The sequence below is a fragment of the Pinus tabuliformis genome, chromosome X (genome assembly GCF_031772625.1).
Source record: "Pinus tabuliformis cultivar Carrire ecotype Pingquan chromosome X, CPIR1, whole genome shotgun sequence".
NCBI lineage: Eukaryota > Viridiplantae > Streptophyta > Pinopsida > Pinales > Pinaceae > Pinus > Pinus tabuliformis.
The window spans coordinates 528278148-528296750 of record NC_142308.1 but is presented as its reverse complement, the minus strand read 5'-3'; the positions used below and the strand labels follow the sequence as shown (position 1 = coordinate 528296750).

Here is an 18603-nt window from a genome sequence, read left to right as displayed (position 1 = left end):
AAAAGTGTATGTATTAAATGTCTCCGATACTTCTGTTAAAAGAGTATATATTTAATATGTCTCGGACACTTCTGTTGTTGGTGGGATAAGTAGTTTACTTTGTAACTTGTGTTAATCCTGTGTGAACGAAAGAAATTTTTTTAATATTCCATTGGCAGTAGATAAAAACACATTGAAATGGAAATTTCCCAAAAACATACCATGTAAATAGACACAGAAAAACGCATAATTTGCAATGAGACTTTCCAACAACGTATCATATAAATATAGTCTATAGTCTTTTAAGATAACATTATTAGTAGGACATAATATATAGATATACTACCTGGCTCAATGCCAAGAACTAAACTAGAGTATGATAATATATATAGATTTACTAAACTAAACAATACTATGATCAGACATGCATAGATTGTTCAGCCAGAGAGTAGACCAAGGAAAAACTTATAGTATTTTAGGTTGGTGGATCATTTCATACAGTAGTGGGAATAAAGCAAGATCTTTCAAAGATGCAACACACATCTCAAGCAGTTTCCTTGAATCAACAAGTCGAATGCTGTGTTTATGTCTGAAAAAGGGAGCTCATGCGTAATAAATTCTGTCACCCTGATCTCCTGCAACAGCCATGACAATGAAAGAAAATGTTGATATCCTTCACCATTAAAAACAAATTTGAAAACTAACAGATGTCATGTATGTGTTTGCACCTTGTGCATGCATTTTTCCACCAGCTCGGGCAGTTGGGATCTTCCCCTGAATCCCCCAAATGTTGATCCCTCTATCCTCCTCCCATCGAAAAATTCCAATGGACTAATGCTTACTTTTCGCGAGCTTGCATCGATTCCAACCAGCACTGCCAAACCCCACCCCTGTGCCAAATTAATACACATCATCAGTTGAGGTTTAGGGGTCTGAAAACTTGAACAATTATTTCATGAGAAAAAGGGCAAAGAAAGAAAATTCACATTACATCGTGTGCAGATAGGAATGCCTGGTACATTATGTCTGCATGTCCAATGCACTCGAAGCTGTAATCCACGCCTCCGTCTGTTCTTTCTCGTATCACCTACTAGAAAGTTGACCTCTTGAGCTAACAAGAATTTAATTTGCACGTAAAAAATAAGACAGATTGTTGTCATCTTCGTCACTTAATTTTAATTTTAAAATTATAACAAGTTTGCTTCCTGCGAACTTCTTATAACATTAACTATGTAACAAGATTACCTCCTAGATTCTTCAATAGCCAGAGCAAGAAAGTGTTTTTTTGGTTAAATTAAATTTACAAGATCTCTTGAGTATGTAAATATAAAAGATGCCCATTGCAATTAGGTACACAGAATTTCAGATATAGTGCCTTATAGAAAAGGACAAAAATATACCTCGTGTATGGGCTTGGAGTAGTCTTTAGGGTTAATGCATTCCGTCACTCCTAGGGCCATGGCTGCAGGGAATTAAAAAAATTATGGATTGAGTCTGTGCGTTAACAACTTAATAAGTTACAAAAGTGTGGATCTGTTCATTTACCTTTGGGGAACTTGTTAGTGTTGGTGTCAATTCCAATTATTCTGGATGCTCCTCGCGCTCTGGAGCCGTCAGCAACCTAATAAGGATAAAATAAGTAATTTATTATAATAAAATGTAGTTATTAATATAGTTTTGATGGCGGGGTTTCGGATAGATTGTGGTGATCTAGTGTTTTGTTGACATTTTTAGATGAGTGCTCTGTTAAGACACCCTTTGATTAATATGAAATAGTAAATTCAATTTCCAACCTTAATAAAATAATATATTAAACAGACTAATAATATAATCTTTACCAATTTAATATATATATATATATATATATAACTAACCTTTCATAAATATAGTTATTAGTATAACTTGGAGGATAATTCAGTGGATTGAAGACCTGCTAAATTATTGCTCGAAATCATAAACGCTGATTCAATTCTACTTTGATCCATCATAATGACGCTCCCAGTGCTCAAGTGAAAAAAAAAATTAATAACACGAAAAAGCAAGACAGGCTGTGAGGTTGGTGAAACTCTACTGACCGCAAGACCGACTGAGCCGAGACCAAAGATGGCTACCGTTGATCCAGACTGTACGTTAGCTGTATTCCATGCGGCCCCAACTCCTGCAGATCAGATAACGAAGAATATTATTCGATGCAGAGAGCAAATCAGATAACCATAAATGTCATTGGATCAAGATAGGTGAGCAATTTATTTATTTATTTATTTTTTATTTTTTTTTGATAAAAAGTCAGGTTATGTTATTGCAGTAGTTTAATGTAGTTTAATTAGATTGTTTTTTTTTTTGAAAATTAGTTAAATTTTGGTTATATTTTGATAAAATCTGATAAGAATTTTTCTAAATCTTAGTTATAGCTATTAATTTGTAATATTTTGGCTGTTTTAGAAGTTTTTGATGATGTTGAATCTATTTTTATCATCAAAAACATGATTCAAACACTATTATTGCATGATTTTTTGAAATTTTCTGACTCAAATTCCAACCACTTTTGACTATTTAGATAATTCTTCGACCTCCTTAAAAGGCTCCTATATTATTTCCTATATTTAGTCATCATGACAAATCCATGTTAGGTTTGTCTTTATAGTACCTGGATAAGAGGAAAATAGCAAGGATTTATAATATGACAATTGTTTTTGTGATAAGAGGAAGAATCTAGTTTATGTGATATTTTTAAATAGTTTTTTAAATAATTTAATTTTTGGTATTTGGATAAGAGGAATATAGCCAGAATCTATTTATCTATGAATGTGATAATATTTAAATAGTTTATGTCATAATATTTAAATAGTAATTGGAAAATTTTAATTTACGAGAGATTTTTCGGCGTAAATCACAAAATCTATTGAAGTCAGATCTAGCTTCTCTTAAAAGATGAAGAGACTCCTCCATCATCCCTGTCTGCCGTTGGAGGCTATGCTAAGAATTTTTAACATGCAAAGCTGGATCTGTTTCTTCACCTTGTCCTGACGATGAACCACACTAGTTGGTTCGAAACGCGTCGACAAATGATAGATTTTGTGATTTACGCCGAAAAATCTCTCATAAACCTGATATGGATCACATAAGCCTCAATTCAATAATTGAATCCGTGCACGGAGAAGCCATTGCATCCAAGGTTCATCATTTTGAATGGGCACGCTTGCAGGTTTCAAAGTTGAAGTCAGATCTAGCTTTTCTTAAAAGATGCAGAGACTTCTCCATCATCCCTGTCTACCGTTGGAGGCTCTGCTCAAACTATTTAACATGCAAAGCTGGATCTGTTTCTTCAATTTGTCTTGACGATGAACCACACTGGTTGGTTCGAAACGCATCGACAAATGACAGATTTTGTGATTTACGCCGAAAAATCTCTCGTAAACCTGATATGGATCATAGAAGCCTCAATTCATAATTGAATCCCTACACGGAGAAGCCATTGCATCCAAGGTTCATCATTTTGAACGGGCACGCTTGCAGGTTTCAAGGTTGAAGTTAGATCTAGCTTTTCTTAAAAGATGCAGAGACTCCCCCATCATCCCTATCTGCCGTTGGAGGCTCTATTCAGAGTATTTAACATGCAAAGCTAGATCTATTTCTTCAATTTGTCCAGACGATGAACCACACTAGTTGGTTCAAAACGCGTCGACAAACGATAGATTTTGTGATTTACGTCGAAAAATCTCTCGTAAACCTGATATGGATCACAGAAGCCTCAATTCAATAATTGAATCCCTGCACGGAGAAGCCATCGCATCCAAGGTTCATCATTTTGAACAGGCACGCTTGCAGGTTTCAAGGTTGAAGTCAGATCTAGCTTTTCTTAAAATATGTAGAGACTCCTCCATCATCCCTGTCTGTCGTTGGAGGCTCTGCTCAGACTATTTAACATGCAAAGCTGGATCTGTTTCTTCAACTTGTCCTGACGATGAACCACACTCGTTGTTTCGAAACAGGTCAACAAATGATAGATTTTGTGATTTACGCCGAAAAATCTCTCGTAAACCTGATATGGATCACAGAAGCCTCAATTCAATAATTGAATCCCTGCACGGAGAAGCCATTGCATCCAAGGTTCATCATTTTGAACGGGCATGCTTGCAGGTTTTAAGGTTGAAGTTAGATCTAGCTTTTCTTAAAAGATGTAGAGACTCCTCCATCATCCCTGTTTGCCGTTGGAGTCTCTGCTCAGACTATTTAACATGCAAAGCTGGATTTGTTTCTTCAACTTGTCCTGACGATGAACCACACTGGTTGGTTCGAAATGCGTCGAAAAATGATAGATTTTGTGATTTACGCTGAAAAATCTCTCGTAAACCTGATATGGATCACAAAAGCCTCAATTCAATAATTGAATCCCTGCATGGAGAAGCCATTGCATCCAAGGTTCATCATTTTGAACGGGCACGCTTGCATGTTTCAAGGTTGAAGTCAGATCTTGCTTTTCTTAAAAGACGTAGAGACTCCTCCATCATCCCTGTCTGCCGTTGGAGGCTCTGCTCAGACTATTTAACATGCAAAGCTGGATCTGTTTCTTCAACTTGTCCTGACGATGAACCACACTGGTTGGTTCGAAACGCGTCGACAAATGATAGATTTTGTGATTTACGCCGAAAAATCTCTCGTAAACCTGATATGGATCACAGAAACCTCAATTCAATAATTGTATCCCTGCACGGAGAAGCCATTGCATCCAAGGTTCATCATTTTGAATGGGCACGCTTGCAGGTTTCAAGGTTGAAGTCAGATCTAGCTTTTCTTAAAAGATGCAGAGACTCCCCCATCATCCCTGTCTGCCGTTGGAGGCTCTGCTCAGACTATTTAACATGCAAAGCTGGATCTGTTTCTTCAACTTGTCCTAACGATGAACCACACTCGTTGGTTCAAAGCGCGTCGACAAATGATAGATTTTTTTATTTACGCCGAAAAATCTCTCATAAACTTGATATGGATCATAGAAGCCTCAATTCAATAATTGAATCCCTGCTCGGAGAAGCCATTGCATCCAAGGTTCATCATTTTGAATGGGCACGCTTGCAAGTTTCAAGGTTGAAGTCAGATCTAGCTTTTCTTAAAAGATGCAGAGACTCCTCCATCATCCCTGCCTGTTGTTGGAGGCTCTGCTTAGACTATTTAACATGCAAAGCTGGATTTGTTTCTTCAACTTGTCCTGACGATGAACCACACTAGTTGGTTCTAAACGCTTCGACAAATGACAGATTTTGTGATTTATGCCGAAAAATCTCTTGTAAACCTGATATGGATCACAGAAGCCTCAATTCAATAATTGAATCCCTGCACGAAGAAGCCATTGCATCCAAGGTTCATCATTTTGAATGGGCACGCTTGCAGGTTTCAAGGTTGAAGTCAGATCTAGCTTTTCTTAAAAGATGCAGAGACTCCTCCATCATCCTTGTTTGCTGTTGGAGGGTCTGCTCAGACTATATTTAACATGCAAAGCTGGATCTGTTTCTTCAACTTGCTCTGACGATGAACCACACTGGTTGGTTCGAAACACATCAACAAATGATAGATTTTGTGATTTACGCTGAAAAATCTCTCATAAACCTAATATGGATCACAGAAGCCTCAATTCAATAATTGAATCCCTGCACGGAGAAACCATTGCATCCAAGGTTCATCATTTTGGATGGGCACGCTTGCAGGTTTCAAGGTTGAAGTCAGATCTAACTTTTCTTAAAAGATGCAGAGACTCCTCCATCATCCCTGTCTACCATTGGAGGCTCTACTCAGACTATTTAACATGCAAAGCTGGATCTGTTTCTTCAACTTGCCCTGATGATGAACCACACTGGTTGGTTCAAAACACATCAACAAATGATGGATTTTGTGATTTATGCTGAAAAATCTCTCGTAAACCTGATATGGATCACAAAAGCCTCAATTCAATAATTGAATCCCTGCACGGAGAAGCCATTGCATCCAAGGTTCATCATTTTGAACGGGTGTGCTTGCAGGTTTCAAGGTTGAAGTCAGTTCTAGCTTTTCTTAAAAGATGCAGAGACTCCTCCATCATCCCTGTCTTCCGTTGGAGGCTCTGCTCAGACTATTTAACATGCAAAGCTAGATCTGTTTCTTCAACTTGTCCTGACGATGAACCACACTGGTTGGTTCAAAACACGTCGACAAATGATAGATTTTGTGATTTATGCCGAAAAATCTCTCGTAAACCTGATATGGATCACAGAAGCCTCAATTCAATAATTGAATCCCTGCACGGAGAAGCCATTGCATCCAAGGTTCATCATTTTGAACGGGCATGCTTGCAGGTTTCAAGGTTGAAGTCAGATCTAGCTTTTCTTAAAAGATGCAAAGACTCCTCCATCATCCCTGTCTGCCGTTGGAGGCTCTGCTCAGACTATTTAACATGCAAAGCTGGATTTGTTTCTTCAACTTGTCCTGACGATGAACCACACTGGTTGGTTCGAAATGCGTCGACAAATGATAGATTTTGTGATTTACGCCGAAAAATCTCTCATAAACCTGATATGGATCACAAAATCCTCAATTCAATCAATTTTAATTTATATTAGTATTATTATTTAATTTTAAGGTTATAGCTTTTTGATTATTATTTTTTTTTTGACTGCTAAATCTATGAAGGCATACATACTCTACCTCCATAGTATTTGAATAAAAAGAATATAACTACAATGTGATAATATTCAAATAGTTTGTGATAATATCTGAATAAGTAATGGAAATTTTAATTTATACTCTTTGGATAAAAAAATCTAGTAAATATCTATTTATATAATATTTATATAAATAATGTATAGAAAATTTTAAAGATAAAAATTATTTTAAAGTATATAAATCTTAACTAATCTTATTAGTTAGTATTGATAAATTTTACTAATTATTAAACTACAAAATATTTGATTGTATTTTTATAAAAAATTTAAAACTTAGAAAAAAAAATTATAAAATTTTCACTATTTAAAAATTAAAAGAATTTCATTATATAATATTTAATTTTTCTTTCTTAAATATATAAAGTTAAACAAAAATAAATAAATTTAACTCGTAAACAAATTTTAAATCATAAAAATTCATTTCAAATAATACAAACAGGGATAGATTACTAGATTTAATATGCTCAATCAAATCCAAATTGGAATTGAATTTATATTTGTATATAATATTTCTGTCAAACAAATATCAGACACTATGTAGTAAGAGAATGATCATCTCACTGTATATATATACTCGTAAGTGATACTTATGCCAAACGAATATTAGGCACTATGTAGTCAATGAATAATTGTTTCATGGCTCACTGTATTTACACCTTATCTTATTAGTTGAATAAAAATAAGAATAAGGATAAAGTAATATTCAATAAATAAAATAGAAAGTAAATAAATTATTCATTAATTTATTACATGGTGCTGAATATTTGTTAGAAAGTAAGCTTTTATGAGTTACTAATTTAGTGTTATTTAAATTAAATTTGATTTATTATATGACTATCTTACTGTATCTGATTAATATTTTACTGATAAATCTCTTATTTGTAATTCATGGTACTTATATTTCCGAACTGTTGACTTAACCTAAGTTAAGGAAGATATCATAAATACTTAAGTGGATTTAATGATAACCTCTCCACCCGAGTTCCAATCTCACGAAGTGATTACGTTATACGTCTAATAATTCTATTCACGAAGTGATTACGTTATACGTCTAATAATTCTATTCACGAAGTGATTACGTTATACGTCTAATAATTCTATGGTGGGATGGCACGGCATGAAACATACTTCAGTGTTGACAAACTACCTACCCATAGACTTAGACCTGTTCTCCCTATACCACTTGGATTCGTGAATCTTAGGAGGTACAACTATAGACCCGGGATTGCATGGCATAGCATAGCATGAGACAACCTTACCCTTCCCCCTTACTTCTGTGTTTCCTTACTACCTGCCCACCTTCAGAGCTAGACATGTTAGCCTTATACCACTTGGATTCATGAATGCACTTAGTGAGTCAGGTACTGCTATTAACCCTTCTCTTCGGGGGCAACAGAAGTCTTAAGCCAGAAGCAGGACTTGCCCTTACTCTCAAGCCCAATCAGACACTAAGAAGCAGGGATGAAGCTCATGTGTCTTTGGATGGAAAATAGACTAACCAGAAGAATCAATGCTCAAGTTGGTGTGATTGTAATATCGCATGGAGACTAATAATGCTCAATGGTGTGGTGTTGGCATACTGCAAAAGTGTTTGGTCAGCATAAGCACCATAATAAACTGCCTTAGTTTGCTGGTTGGTTAGCTTCTATTGCTTGCTGGCTAGGTGGGCTTGATGAAAGAAGGAACCCGCCCGACGAGAGTCCACTTAAGTACCCACCTTCAATATCCTCTAAAGTTAAAGGGTTAGCTAGGCGATCCTCATCCTGCCTGCGGTGGAGACTGACCCGGCCGTCTTTCCCTACTATGTATTTCCACGAAGGGGAGGCGCTTTCCCTCGCTTGTAAACCCTGGCCCATGTAGAAGATAGGTCCGTACCTACCCATAGACTTAGACCTGTTCTCCCTATACCACTTGGATTCGTGAATCTTAGGAGGTACAGCTATAGACCCGGGATTGCATGGCATAGCATAGCATGAGACAACCTTACCCTTCCCCCTTACTTCTGTGTTTCCTTACTACCTGCCCACCTTCAGAGCTAGACATGTTAGCCTTATACCACTTGGATTCATGAATGCACTTAGTGAGTCGGGTACTGCTATTAACCCTTCTCTTATCAGCAGGTATCAGGACGGGATCAGACAACCTCATCCTTACCTTTCTTACTCCCCACCAGACACCATTGCTATAATTCTATGTTGTATATATTTAATGTATGATGACAAGACTATATTGTAATACCACTCCGTCAATTAAACCAGAGGCGAACTTCTTCTAGGGTTTCACCCCTTGGAAAAAAGAACTGTTAACCTAACCTCCCCTCCATTTCTGTATTAAATCTTGATCTTGATTTAATATAGATTGTCTAATATCCAAAAGTAACATGGCAGATTGGTGTGATGAATGGGGGTGACGGACCTGTCGCTATTCCACAGCTAAGAAGGCAGACCTTTTCCAGAGGAACCTTTGGATTGATTTTGACAACACAGGCATAATCAACGACAGTATACTCGCTGAACGTTGACGTCATGAAATGATACACCGGTTTTCCAGAAATGGAGAAACGAGACTTGTTATCGCTCCGCATCACAGTTCTGAAGGCGTCAACTCTGAAGTTTCCGCATAGATTAGTCTTCTTCGACTTACAGTAAACGCAATCTCCACACTCTCCAGCGAACAAAGGAATCACATGATCTCCTTCCTTCAGATCTGTTACGCCTGCTCCCACGCTCTCCACAATCCTGCAATTCATCAATGGTTATCAATCAATTATTTCTCATTTTTTTTCAATCTATCAATAAATAGGCAACGATGATATGTTAGTTTGTATTTCCTATTAGCCGTATTAGCAGTTAGAGATGGCCGTTTTCATTGTTAATTTAATAACTAATTTTTTCACTTTTAATTTGATAACTGAGTTATGATAGATTTTCTTACTTAAATAAAAACTAATAAATAAACAGACTCCCATTAAACTCAAACTCATTAAAAAAAATTAATAAATAATTTTTTTTTCAAGTTAATGGCAGTATACCCTGCAGCCTCGTGGCCAAATATGCGTGGAAATTGTTTCGCATCCTACATGCAATACACAAAAAAACTTTTTTCAATATGATAAACTTTTGGTAACAATACGAGTAAGACTATTGCAAATCGATTCCAAACACCAAAACTCCAGAGACCAGAATTGGTGATGAGACTTACATTTATTTTACTGATATCCTCTTACACTACTACTGGGCTATAGGTTACACCTCCAAAAATTTGAACACAAGTGAAGTAAGACTATAACAAATAACTTTGAATTAAGAATGAAATGATTAAATTTCACACTTGCCTCGAGCATCCAGAAAGTAAGGTCGGAGTGACAGAGGGAGGTGTGGGTGATTTTAATGCGAACTTCCATAGAATTCGGTGGATCTACTTGAACTTCTTCAATAACCAGTGGCTGCTTCGGCCCCCATGCGACAGCCGCTGTTGATAGTTCAACAAATTCATATTATGCTCTGCAGGAAAAAAAATGAAGCCGCAAAACTAACAAGATGGGAACTCTGTTCAGTTTGGGGAAATTTTTTATTTTACCTTTGCAGGTGATGACTTTGCCAGCTGTACCACCCAATCTCTGAAATCGTTCATTGAGAACTTTCATGGCGCTTTCTTCATTGAACGCTTCCATGATTCTGCAACCAAGTCCTTCACGATATCTCTCAGGCTCAGATTCAATTGCTTTCATAGATTTGGATTTGAAGATTAGATATACACGTAATAAATGTAGTCACATTTTGGATTTTTATTTTTAATTGCTTTCATAGATTTGGATTTGAAGATCAGATATACACGTAATAAATGTAGTCACATTTTGGATTTTTATTTTTATATTTTATGGTAACGTGAAAGCTGGAAATTGGCCCTACAGAGATCAGTCAAACAATACTGCCAACCTATCTTTCCTTCCGCTTTTATGGCGTGGAAGGCGTTACAAAAGGCAGAAACGTATGTAGAGTTGGTATAGATTTCAAACTGAAGATAACAGAAAAGTATGTATAATAAGTAGTATTTAGTAGTTTTAAAAAGAAAGCAGAAAAGTACGTATAACCAGTAGTATTTAGTACTTCCAAAAGGAAAGCAGAAATGTTTTTTGTTTTATTTTGTTTTTGTTTTAATGATTTTTAATAATTTGGTGTTTTAGGATCAATTTTTATAGCTGTCACTACAATATCAAGAGTACATCCAGCAATTTGCAAGTAGATATATTAATTTTTTATAATTTTGGTAAGAGTCGAGACCTATCTTTCCTTCCGCTTTTCTGCCGTGGAAGGTGTTACAAAAGGCAGAAAAGTATGTAGAGTTGGTATAGATTTCAAACTGAAGATAATAGAAAAGTATGTATAATTAGTAGTATTTAGTAGTTTTAAAAAGAAAGCAGAAAAGTATGTATAACCAGTAGTATTTAGTACTTCCGAAAGGAAAGCAGAAATGTTTTTTGTTTTATTTTGTTTTTGTTTTAATGATTTTTAATAATTTGGTGAATTGGCGTTTTAGGATCAATTTTTATAGTTGCTACTACAATATCAAGAGTACATCCAACACCAAGAGTACATAGCAGATATACTTTTTTTTTTTTTTTTTGATGATTTTGGCAAGAGCCTAGACTCCAGCTAATGGGGAGTCTACTCCTTGAGCCGCACACCATAGCAGGGAAATATACTCAATGTGATTTGAATCCTGACCTCGTGGGTTTCACCCAACAAACCCAGCGGCCTCACCACACATCATTGTATAAGAGTATGTGTTTCTTTTTAAGAGGTCAGAAGTTCAAACCCAAAAGGGTAGAGTATGTATGCCTTGAGTGGAAGTGGTTCCCTTGTCCCACAAACAAGGAGTCTTATACACCAATGACTTGGCCCTGACCTTAAAATTGGATAATAATAATAATAATAATAATATTTGGTAGGTGCAAAATGTCAAAATTTTCATGAATTTATACTTAGTAAATATATATATTTATTAATTGGAATAAGTTGTATATTTGGTATTTGGTGAATATTGATTATTTTATGTATTTAAATTTTTTAAATTAATGATAATTTTAAATTAAAATTAATAAAATTATTATTATTTCTGTATTCAAGCTTCTGTGATCCATAATGAATTAAACAAAGTCTTTTGGTAGAAATCACATGAGAGAATTTTTGGCTGACGCGTTTCGAACCAACAAGTGTGGTTCATCCTCAGAGATATCTTGTCCTAAGGATGAACCACACTTGTCGGTTAGAAACGCGTCGGCCAAAAAATTCTCTCATGTGATTTCTACCGAAAAACTTTGTTTAATAAAATTATTATTAATTTAAAATTATACCGTTACATTATGTTTTTATATATGTTTATATAATAATAATAATAATAATAATAATTTTTTAAAAATCTCATATATATATATAAAGTCTTAAAGAACTTTTAAACAGATTCTTAAAATTTAAAATAAATTTAATTTAAAAATTTTATGAATTTATTTTCTCAAAAAAATTCAAAATTAGTAATCTTTTAATTTTTTAATAAAAAAATTATTTTGTAAATTTATTAATTTTTATTAAAATTAATAAATTATTGTTACTTAAAATAATAAAATAAATATTGTTTTTAATTAATGAGATTAAAAAATTATATTATTAATATATTCATATAAATTACATGATTGATAAATTTTTATAACCATCAAAATATTTATGTGCTAATTATTCTATATAATACTCTTACTTTATAATTGATATAATACTCATAATTATAATAAAAAAAATTATAAACGATTATTAAATATTTTTAATTATTAATTCGGATAAGTTTATTTTTTAATTACATTGTTTCAGTCCGCTACACTTATTGCCTCATCGTTTTCAATAAAAGGAATTGCCTATTCGAAGGTTGCTTATAGTTAATTATTTTACTAGTTCATTGTTACATTTAAGTAAACTATTTGAACATTGCATTAACCAAAAAAGTTATTTTTATTTCTGCATTTGTGTTTGGAAATATTTAGAATTTGAATAGTGTTTGAATTAGCTAAAAAGTTTTGAACAGTAATAAGACAATCATATATTCATTTCAAAATCTTATTAATAGTTACAAAGTTTGCTTAATTAGTAAAGTAGGGTTATTTATCTTTTTATATTAAAATTAAGGTTTAAATTCACTCAAATACATGGATTACTTCATTTGTATAAACACATTCTTATGTGGTTAGTTGGGTTAGGTGCAAATTTTCAATAAATTTGATAAAGTATATTGGTGAATTTGAAATAATAGATAATAGGTTATGTAATATTTAGTTAAAAGATAACTTTGATGAGTTGTAAGATGTATTTACTTCATTCTAATATCTCAGGTTGGAAGATGTTGCTTATAGATATTGATAATAAGTCTGTATCAAACAACATAAAAAATCTTACTAGGGGACACTTTTGTTATTCTCTAAGGTGAAACTTTTGTATCAATTAAGCAACTCCCTATGATAGGATATATTTAATATTTGTTATTTTATGCATTGAAATAATTACTTGGACAAGCTTAGCTTGTAGGAGAGGCCTTTGAGTTTTTTGGTTAGTTGAACAAAAAATTACAATCCCCGTGCACTTTAAGCACTGTAAAAATGTTGAGAAAATAAATTAGCCCATTACAACTAATATCACTACTCTAAAAATACAAAATATCTAAACTATTTTTGTAAATACACAATTGCAGAGCACTATTGATTTCTTTTAGAAAACACACCAAAATAGAAATAGTTTAGGAATAGTCAATATCTAGTTTTGTGTTCCTTTTTCTTAGCTAGTGTGAGTTGGAGTAAAGGAAGCAACATACAATTACTTTATATTAAACTAAGACTCATTAACATGTGATAGAATTTGGCTTAGGCAATTCATGAGAGAGATTGGTTTGGTGGTGGAAAAGCCTGTTATTTTTTCTATAACGACCCCTCCCACATTTACCCAATTTCATCGGCCTTCCAGGCTAAACAAGAGATGAAGAGTTACTATGACATGACTTGATTTCCAAGCTCTAGTTAAGGAAGTGGGGCGCCTACAAACTAACCACAATTTGACAACTGATAACATCCCTTAGGGCTACATGACACTCATGGGCCAAAGAACCACCCCGAGTGACCAAACCCTGTGTTGGGGCTCCTTTTCACTAACCTAGGCTCCCAACCACATGCATGACAAGGCCTTAGTGCGGTTGAAGGCCTCCAACTCCATGCACAACATTGCCTGAGTGTGGTTGTGACCCAAATTGTCCAGTTCAGAAGGTGTGATCTCGAGATATGAGGCACAATTACAAGTCAACCTCCAGACCACTACCCAGAACTACCTAAGACTTCTCAGTATCATTATAGACATGAAAACAAAGCTAAACATTCAAACTTGAGTTAGAAAGTTCACCTAACCAGGCCTAAACATGACAGTCATTTCGTCAAATATATGGCAATCATGTACACTACAGGTCATGAATGCATATATGATCATACGGGTATGAGACTTATATAAGAATCACCAAGAAGGTATAATGCCCTCTCATAATAGTTTCAATAACATTTCTTATTCCATGCATTCATAAACCATTCATACATTCATCAAAACATGTCAAAATCCATAAGTAATATACATAACATAGAAACGATGGAAACTCAACCATAATATCGCCAACATAATCACCACAAATATACATGAATCACAATAGAAGAATAACTCTTATTAACATATGAAACTACAAACCAAGTCAAGGATTTCCACATACCACCTGACCATAGATTGGGTTGAACCAAATCTCTTTTTCAACCAATCACCCCCACACCATATTCCAAGAATGAATGTGGGATCTCATGGAATAAACCAAACAAAACCAAACTAGGGCTTCCTGGGGCCAAACCACATCAACCCTCAACCATTCATTCCACCTCAGGGTCGGACATCACTAACACCAACCAGATTGGTCTCTACCCAATATGTCCATGGCTCCAAGAACTAGTAACTCAATGCACAACCTTCCAGGGCTCCAAAGGGTTTATCCAACCTAGCTCTAGGAACTAGTAACTTAAACCACCAAGGGATCTAGAGAATTTTTCCAAACCTAGGCTTCAAGAATAGTAACTCAACCCAAGTTGTTCTAGGGATTCCAAAGCATTTGTTCCAACCCACAACCACAAGGAATTATGAGCACCAATTAGAAAACAATCAAGTGGAAAACCCCGCAACACCATGGCTATCCAGAAAATGGCAAGGCAAGGCTAAATCCACTGTCACTCTAGGTGATCCTCCATGCTAATGACAACACATAACCAGAAAACCACATGCATATACCATACATCCATAAATCAGTAAGGAAATCACACATGCAACTTGTTACCTACAAAACAATCCAGTTGTAGATGTTGATCCAACTATTCTCTTACGCTTCGCTGCTTTGGTTTGCCTTTTTTCTCCAAATCCAACGTATGTCAATGTGCTCCAATAATGCTCCAAGAATACTCTAAGTGTGCAAGAGTATGAGAAAACGAGAGAATAGAAGAGATATCCACCGAAAACCTGTCAAAATGCTTAACTAAACTGTTGAAAGCTAGCAATTGATCCTCATAAACCTTTTTATCATTGAGACCTCTATTTTCTTCATTTTCCTTCATTTTTCCATAAATTTCCTTAGCATACAAATCTTTGACCTTTCATCTCCCTCTTCTCTTATTTTCTTTTATTTTCATACATAAATGCCTCTTTTCCTTTACCAATCCTTTACTAATTTCCATAGCCATTTATTAATCACTAGTGATACCCATCACTATGTTTTGCTCAACATTCATCTTGGAATACATGTCTCATGACCTTGGTCGTATTTCATTTATATATAAAATCAACTAAGGATTGCTACAAACCCCTCCCCTTGGGGGAACACCATCCTCGATCTTCAATGACACTTATAAATCAACAAAATACATGCTGCCCATGGAGCTTTATAACACAACTCGATGCAACATTTACATCATGTCATATTGTTGATACCATGACCGCCATAACATGAACACCATACTGATTATTGGAGCTTTATAACATAGCTCTATGTGGTATTACATACATATGCATATATAGACACAACCAAAACACAAAATTAAAGCATATATCATAATACATCTGCTCAACCAGCGAATAGAGAAGGATACATAGCTCGCATCTTATCAACCATCTCCCATGTAGCTTCATTAGGCCTAGAGTGATTCCGCAACACTTTAACTTGCTCAATTGCTCGATTCCGGAGCATGAGCATCTTTTGCTACAAAATGCACTGAGGTTCTGGCTAAAATTCTCCTTCTGGTTCCACTTGCAATATAGACTAGTCAATCACATGATCAACATCCTTCAAGCAATGAAACATGGAAAAAAACATGGACTTTCACTATTAGAGGTAGTGCAAGTTGGTAGGCCACTGGTCCAATTCTCTCAAGGATCTAGAAAAGCCTGCAATACCAAGGTGCCAACTTGGTATATGATCTAGTCCTCAAGGAGATAACTCTTATGCTTGTCCTGTGTTGCCTTCATATTCTTCTTGATAACCTACATTTCCTCTTCCATATCTACCAACATGTTAAGTCCAATCAATACCATGTTCACTGGATCACTCCAACTTATGGGAGTATTACAACTCTATCCATAAAGTGCCTTAAACAGACTCATATTCAAGGACTCCTCATACCCATTATTACAGGAAAACTCTACCAGTGGAGTATACTCCCCCCACTTCCATTTTTGGTGCATAACATACATCCTCAACACGTCCTTAAGAATACTGTTAACCCTCTCTATTTATCCATATGCATGTGGATGATAAGTTATACTGAAAGCCAAATTTGTACCCAAACCTGCAAACAACTCCTTCAAGAACTTGGAAGTGAACTTGGCATCTCTGTCTGACACAATCTTCTCAGGAATACCATGGAACCTAACTATCTTCCTAATGAAAATCTAATATATGTCACTAGCTAAGTTCATAGACTTAACTGTGATGAAATGAGTTACCTTAGTCAACCTGTCAACGACAACCATAATAGAATCATGCTCCTTCGATGTCCTTGACAAACCTGTAATGGAGTCCATGGAAATAACCTCTCATTTCCACTTTGGAATTGGAATCGACTATAATAAACCACCTGGATGCTTACACTTTGCTTTTACCTGCTGACAATCCAAAAATATCGCAACATACTCAACCACCTCTTTCTCCAATTTTGGTCAGTCATAGAATTTCCTAGCCATTGTCAATGTCTTCTAATATGTTGGGTAACCTGAATATGGCTTGACATGAAATTCCCTCAAGATAAGATTCTTGAGCTCACTATTGTCTGGAACATAGATCCTATCCCTAAATCTGACCAAACCATCTGTCATGAGATGATAATCCACATCTTGATCACTTATGCCCTATTGTTGTAATATGTGCTTAAGTTATTGGTACTTGTCAACCTGTTGTCTTGCTTTCAAGATCTGCTCCTGCAAGTTTGTCCCATATGAACTCATAATTGCAATATGATTTAACTGCAGTCTTCTGCTAAGAGCATCTACAACCTTTTTCTCTTTACCCTTAATGTACCTGATCTTGATGTCAAATTCACTGAGCCAACCACCTAATTTTCTTGACATTCATATTAAACTAGTCAAATAAGTACCTCAACCCATTGTGATCACTCATCAAGATGAACCTCCTTCCAAGAAGATAATTCCTCCACCTCTTCAGTGCATGAATGATCACTGCCAACTCAAGATCATGAGTCATGTAGTTCTGCTCGTGCTCATTCAATTTCCTTGAATCATAGCATACCACCTATCCTTTATGCATCATAACTCCACCAAGCCCTCTCTTACAAGCCTCTGTACATACCATAAAATCTTTATCTGGATCTGTAATATTCAAGACTGAATCATTTGTAAGCAACTTCTTCATCTGCTCAAAACTAGCTACAGATTCCTCTATCCATTCAAATTTATTTCCTTGCCTATGCAAAAATGTAATAGGATAGGGAATCCGAGAGAAGTTCTTGACGAACCGTCTGTAAGAACCTACTAATCCCATGAATGATAGGACTTCATCCACATTCCTAGGGGTTTCCCACTCGATAAATTTGATCTTTTCCGGGTCCACTATTCTTCCCTCCTTGGAAACAACATGCCTAGGTAATGAACTTTGTTTGAAAGAAATTGCACTTACTAAGCTTGAAATACAATTGATGCTCTCTTAGAAATCTTAACATTGTTGCTAAGTGTTCTGCATGCTCTTCCTCATTCTTAGGATATGTCAATATATCATCAATGAATACTATCACAAAATTGTCCAAATAAGGACGCAACACACTATTCATCAAACACATGAAAGTAGATGGAGCATTAGTTAAACCAAAAGGAACCACAACAACTCATAATTTCGATACTTTGTCCAGAAAATAGTCTTGTGGATGTCCTCTTCTTTGATGCGTACCTGATGATATCTTCGAGAACACTACTACTCCCTTCAGTTGATCAAACAAGTCATCAATTTGCGACAAAGAGTACCTTTTTTGAATCATCACCTTGTTCAACTTCCTCTAATCAATACACAACCTGAGAGTACCATCCTTCTTCTTCATAAACAATACTGGTGCACCCCAAGGTGACACACTTGACCTAATATATCCCTTATCAAGAATTTCCTTAAGCTACAACTTCAATTCCACCAATTATGTAGTGCTCATAATGTAAGGTGCCTTCGATGCCAGTGCTACTCCTGGTACCAACTCAATAGATAAATCCAAGGAGGCAACTCCGAAATCTCTATTGGAAATAGATCTTTAAACCACTGCAAAATCGAATGCCTCTTTAAGACTTCAACATCTTCAAAATACTTCCCTTTGTCACTAGATACA

General features: G+C 35.3%; 1 protein-coding gene across 1 annotated transcript; it reads right to left on the bottom strand.

Moving 5' to 3' along the window:
* Window positions 1–285: 285 nt before the first annotated feature.
* Window positions 286–10391, bottom strand: LOC149141040 (alcohol dehydrogenase 2-like). Its single transcript, XM_089446489.1, has 10 exons — window positions 10251–10391; window positions 10000–10142; window positions 9703–9746; window positions 9087–9409; window positions 2055–2137; window positions 1525–1600; window positions 1380–1441; window positions 971–1066; window positions 708–869; window positions 286–614 (listed from the first exon to the last, which is right to left on the bottom strand). The coding sequence occupies exons 1-10, from the start codon at window positions 10342–10344 to the stop codon at window positions 504–506; spliced, it is 1194 nt and encodes a 397-aa protein (XP_089302615.1). The 5' UTR covers window positions 10345–10391; the 3' UTR covers window positions 286–503.
* Between the last annotated feature and the right edge of the window lie 8212 nt (window positions 10392–18603).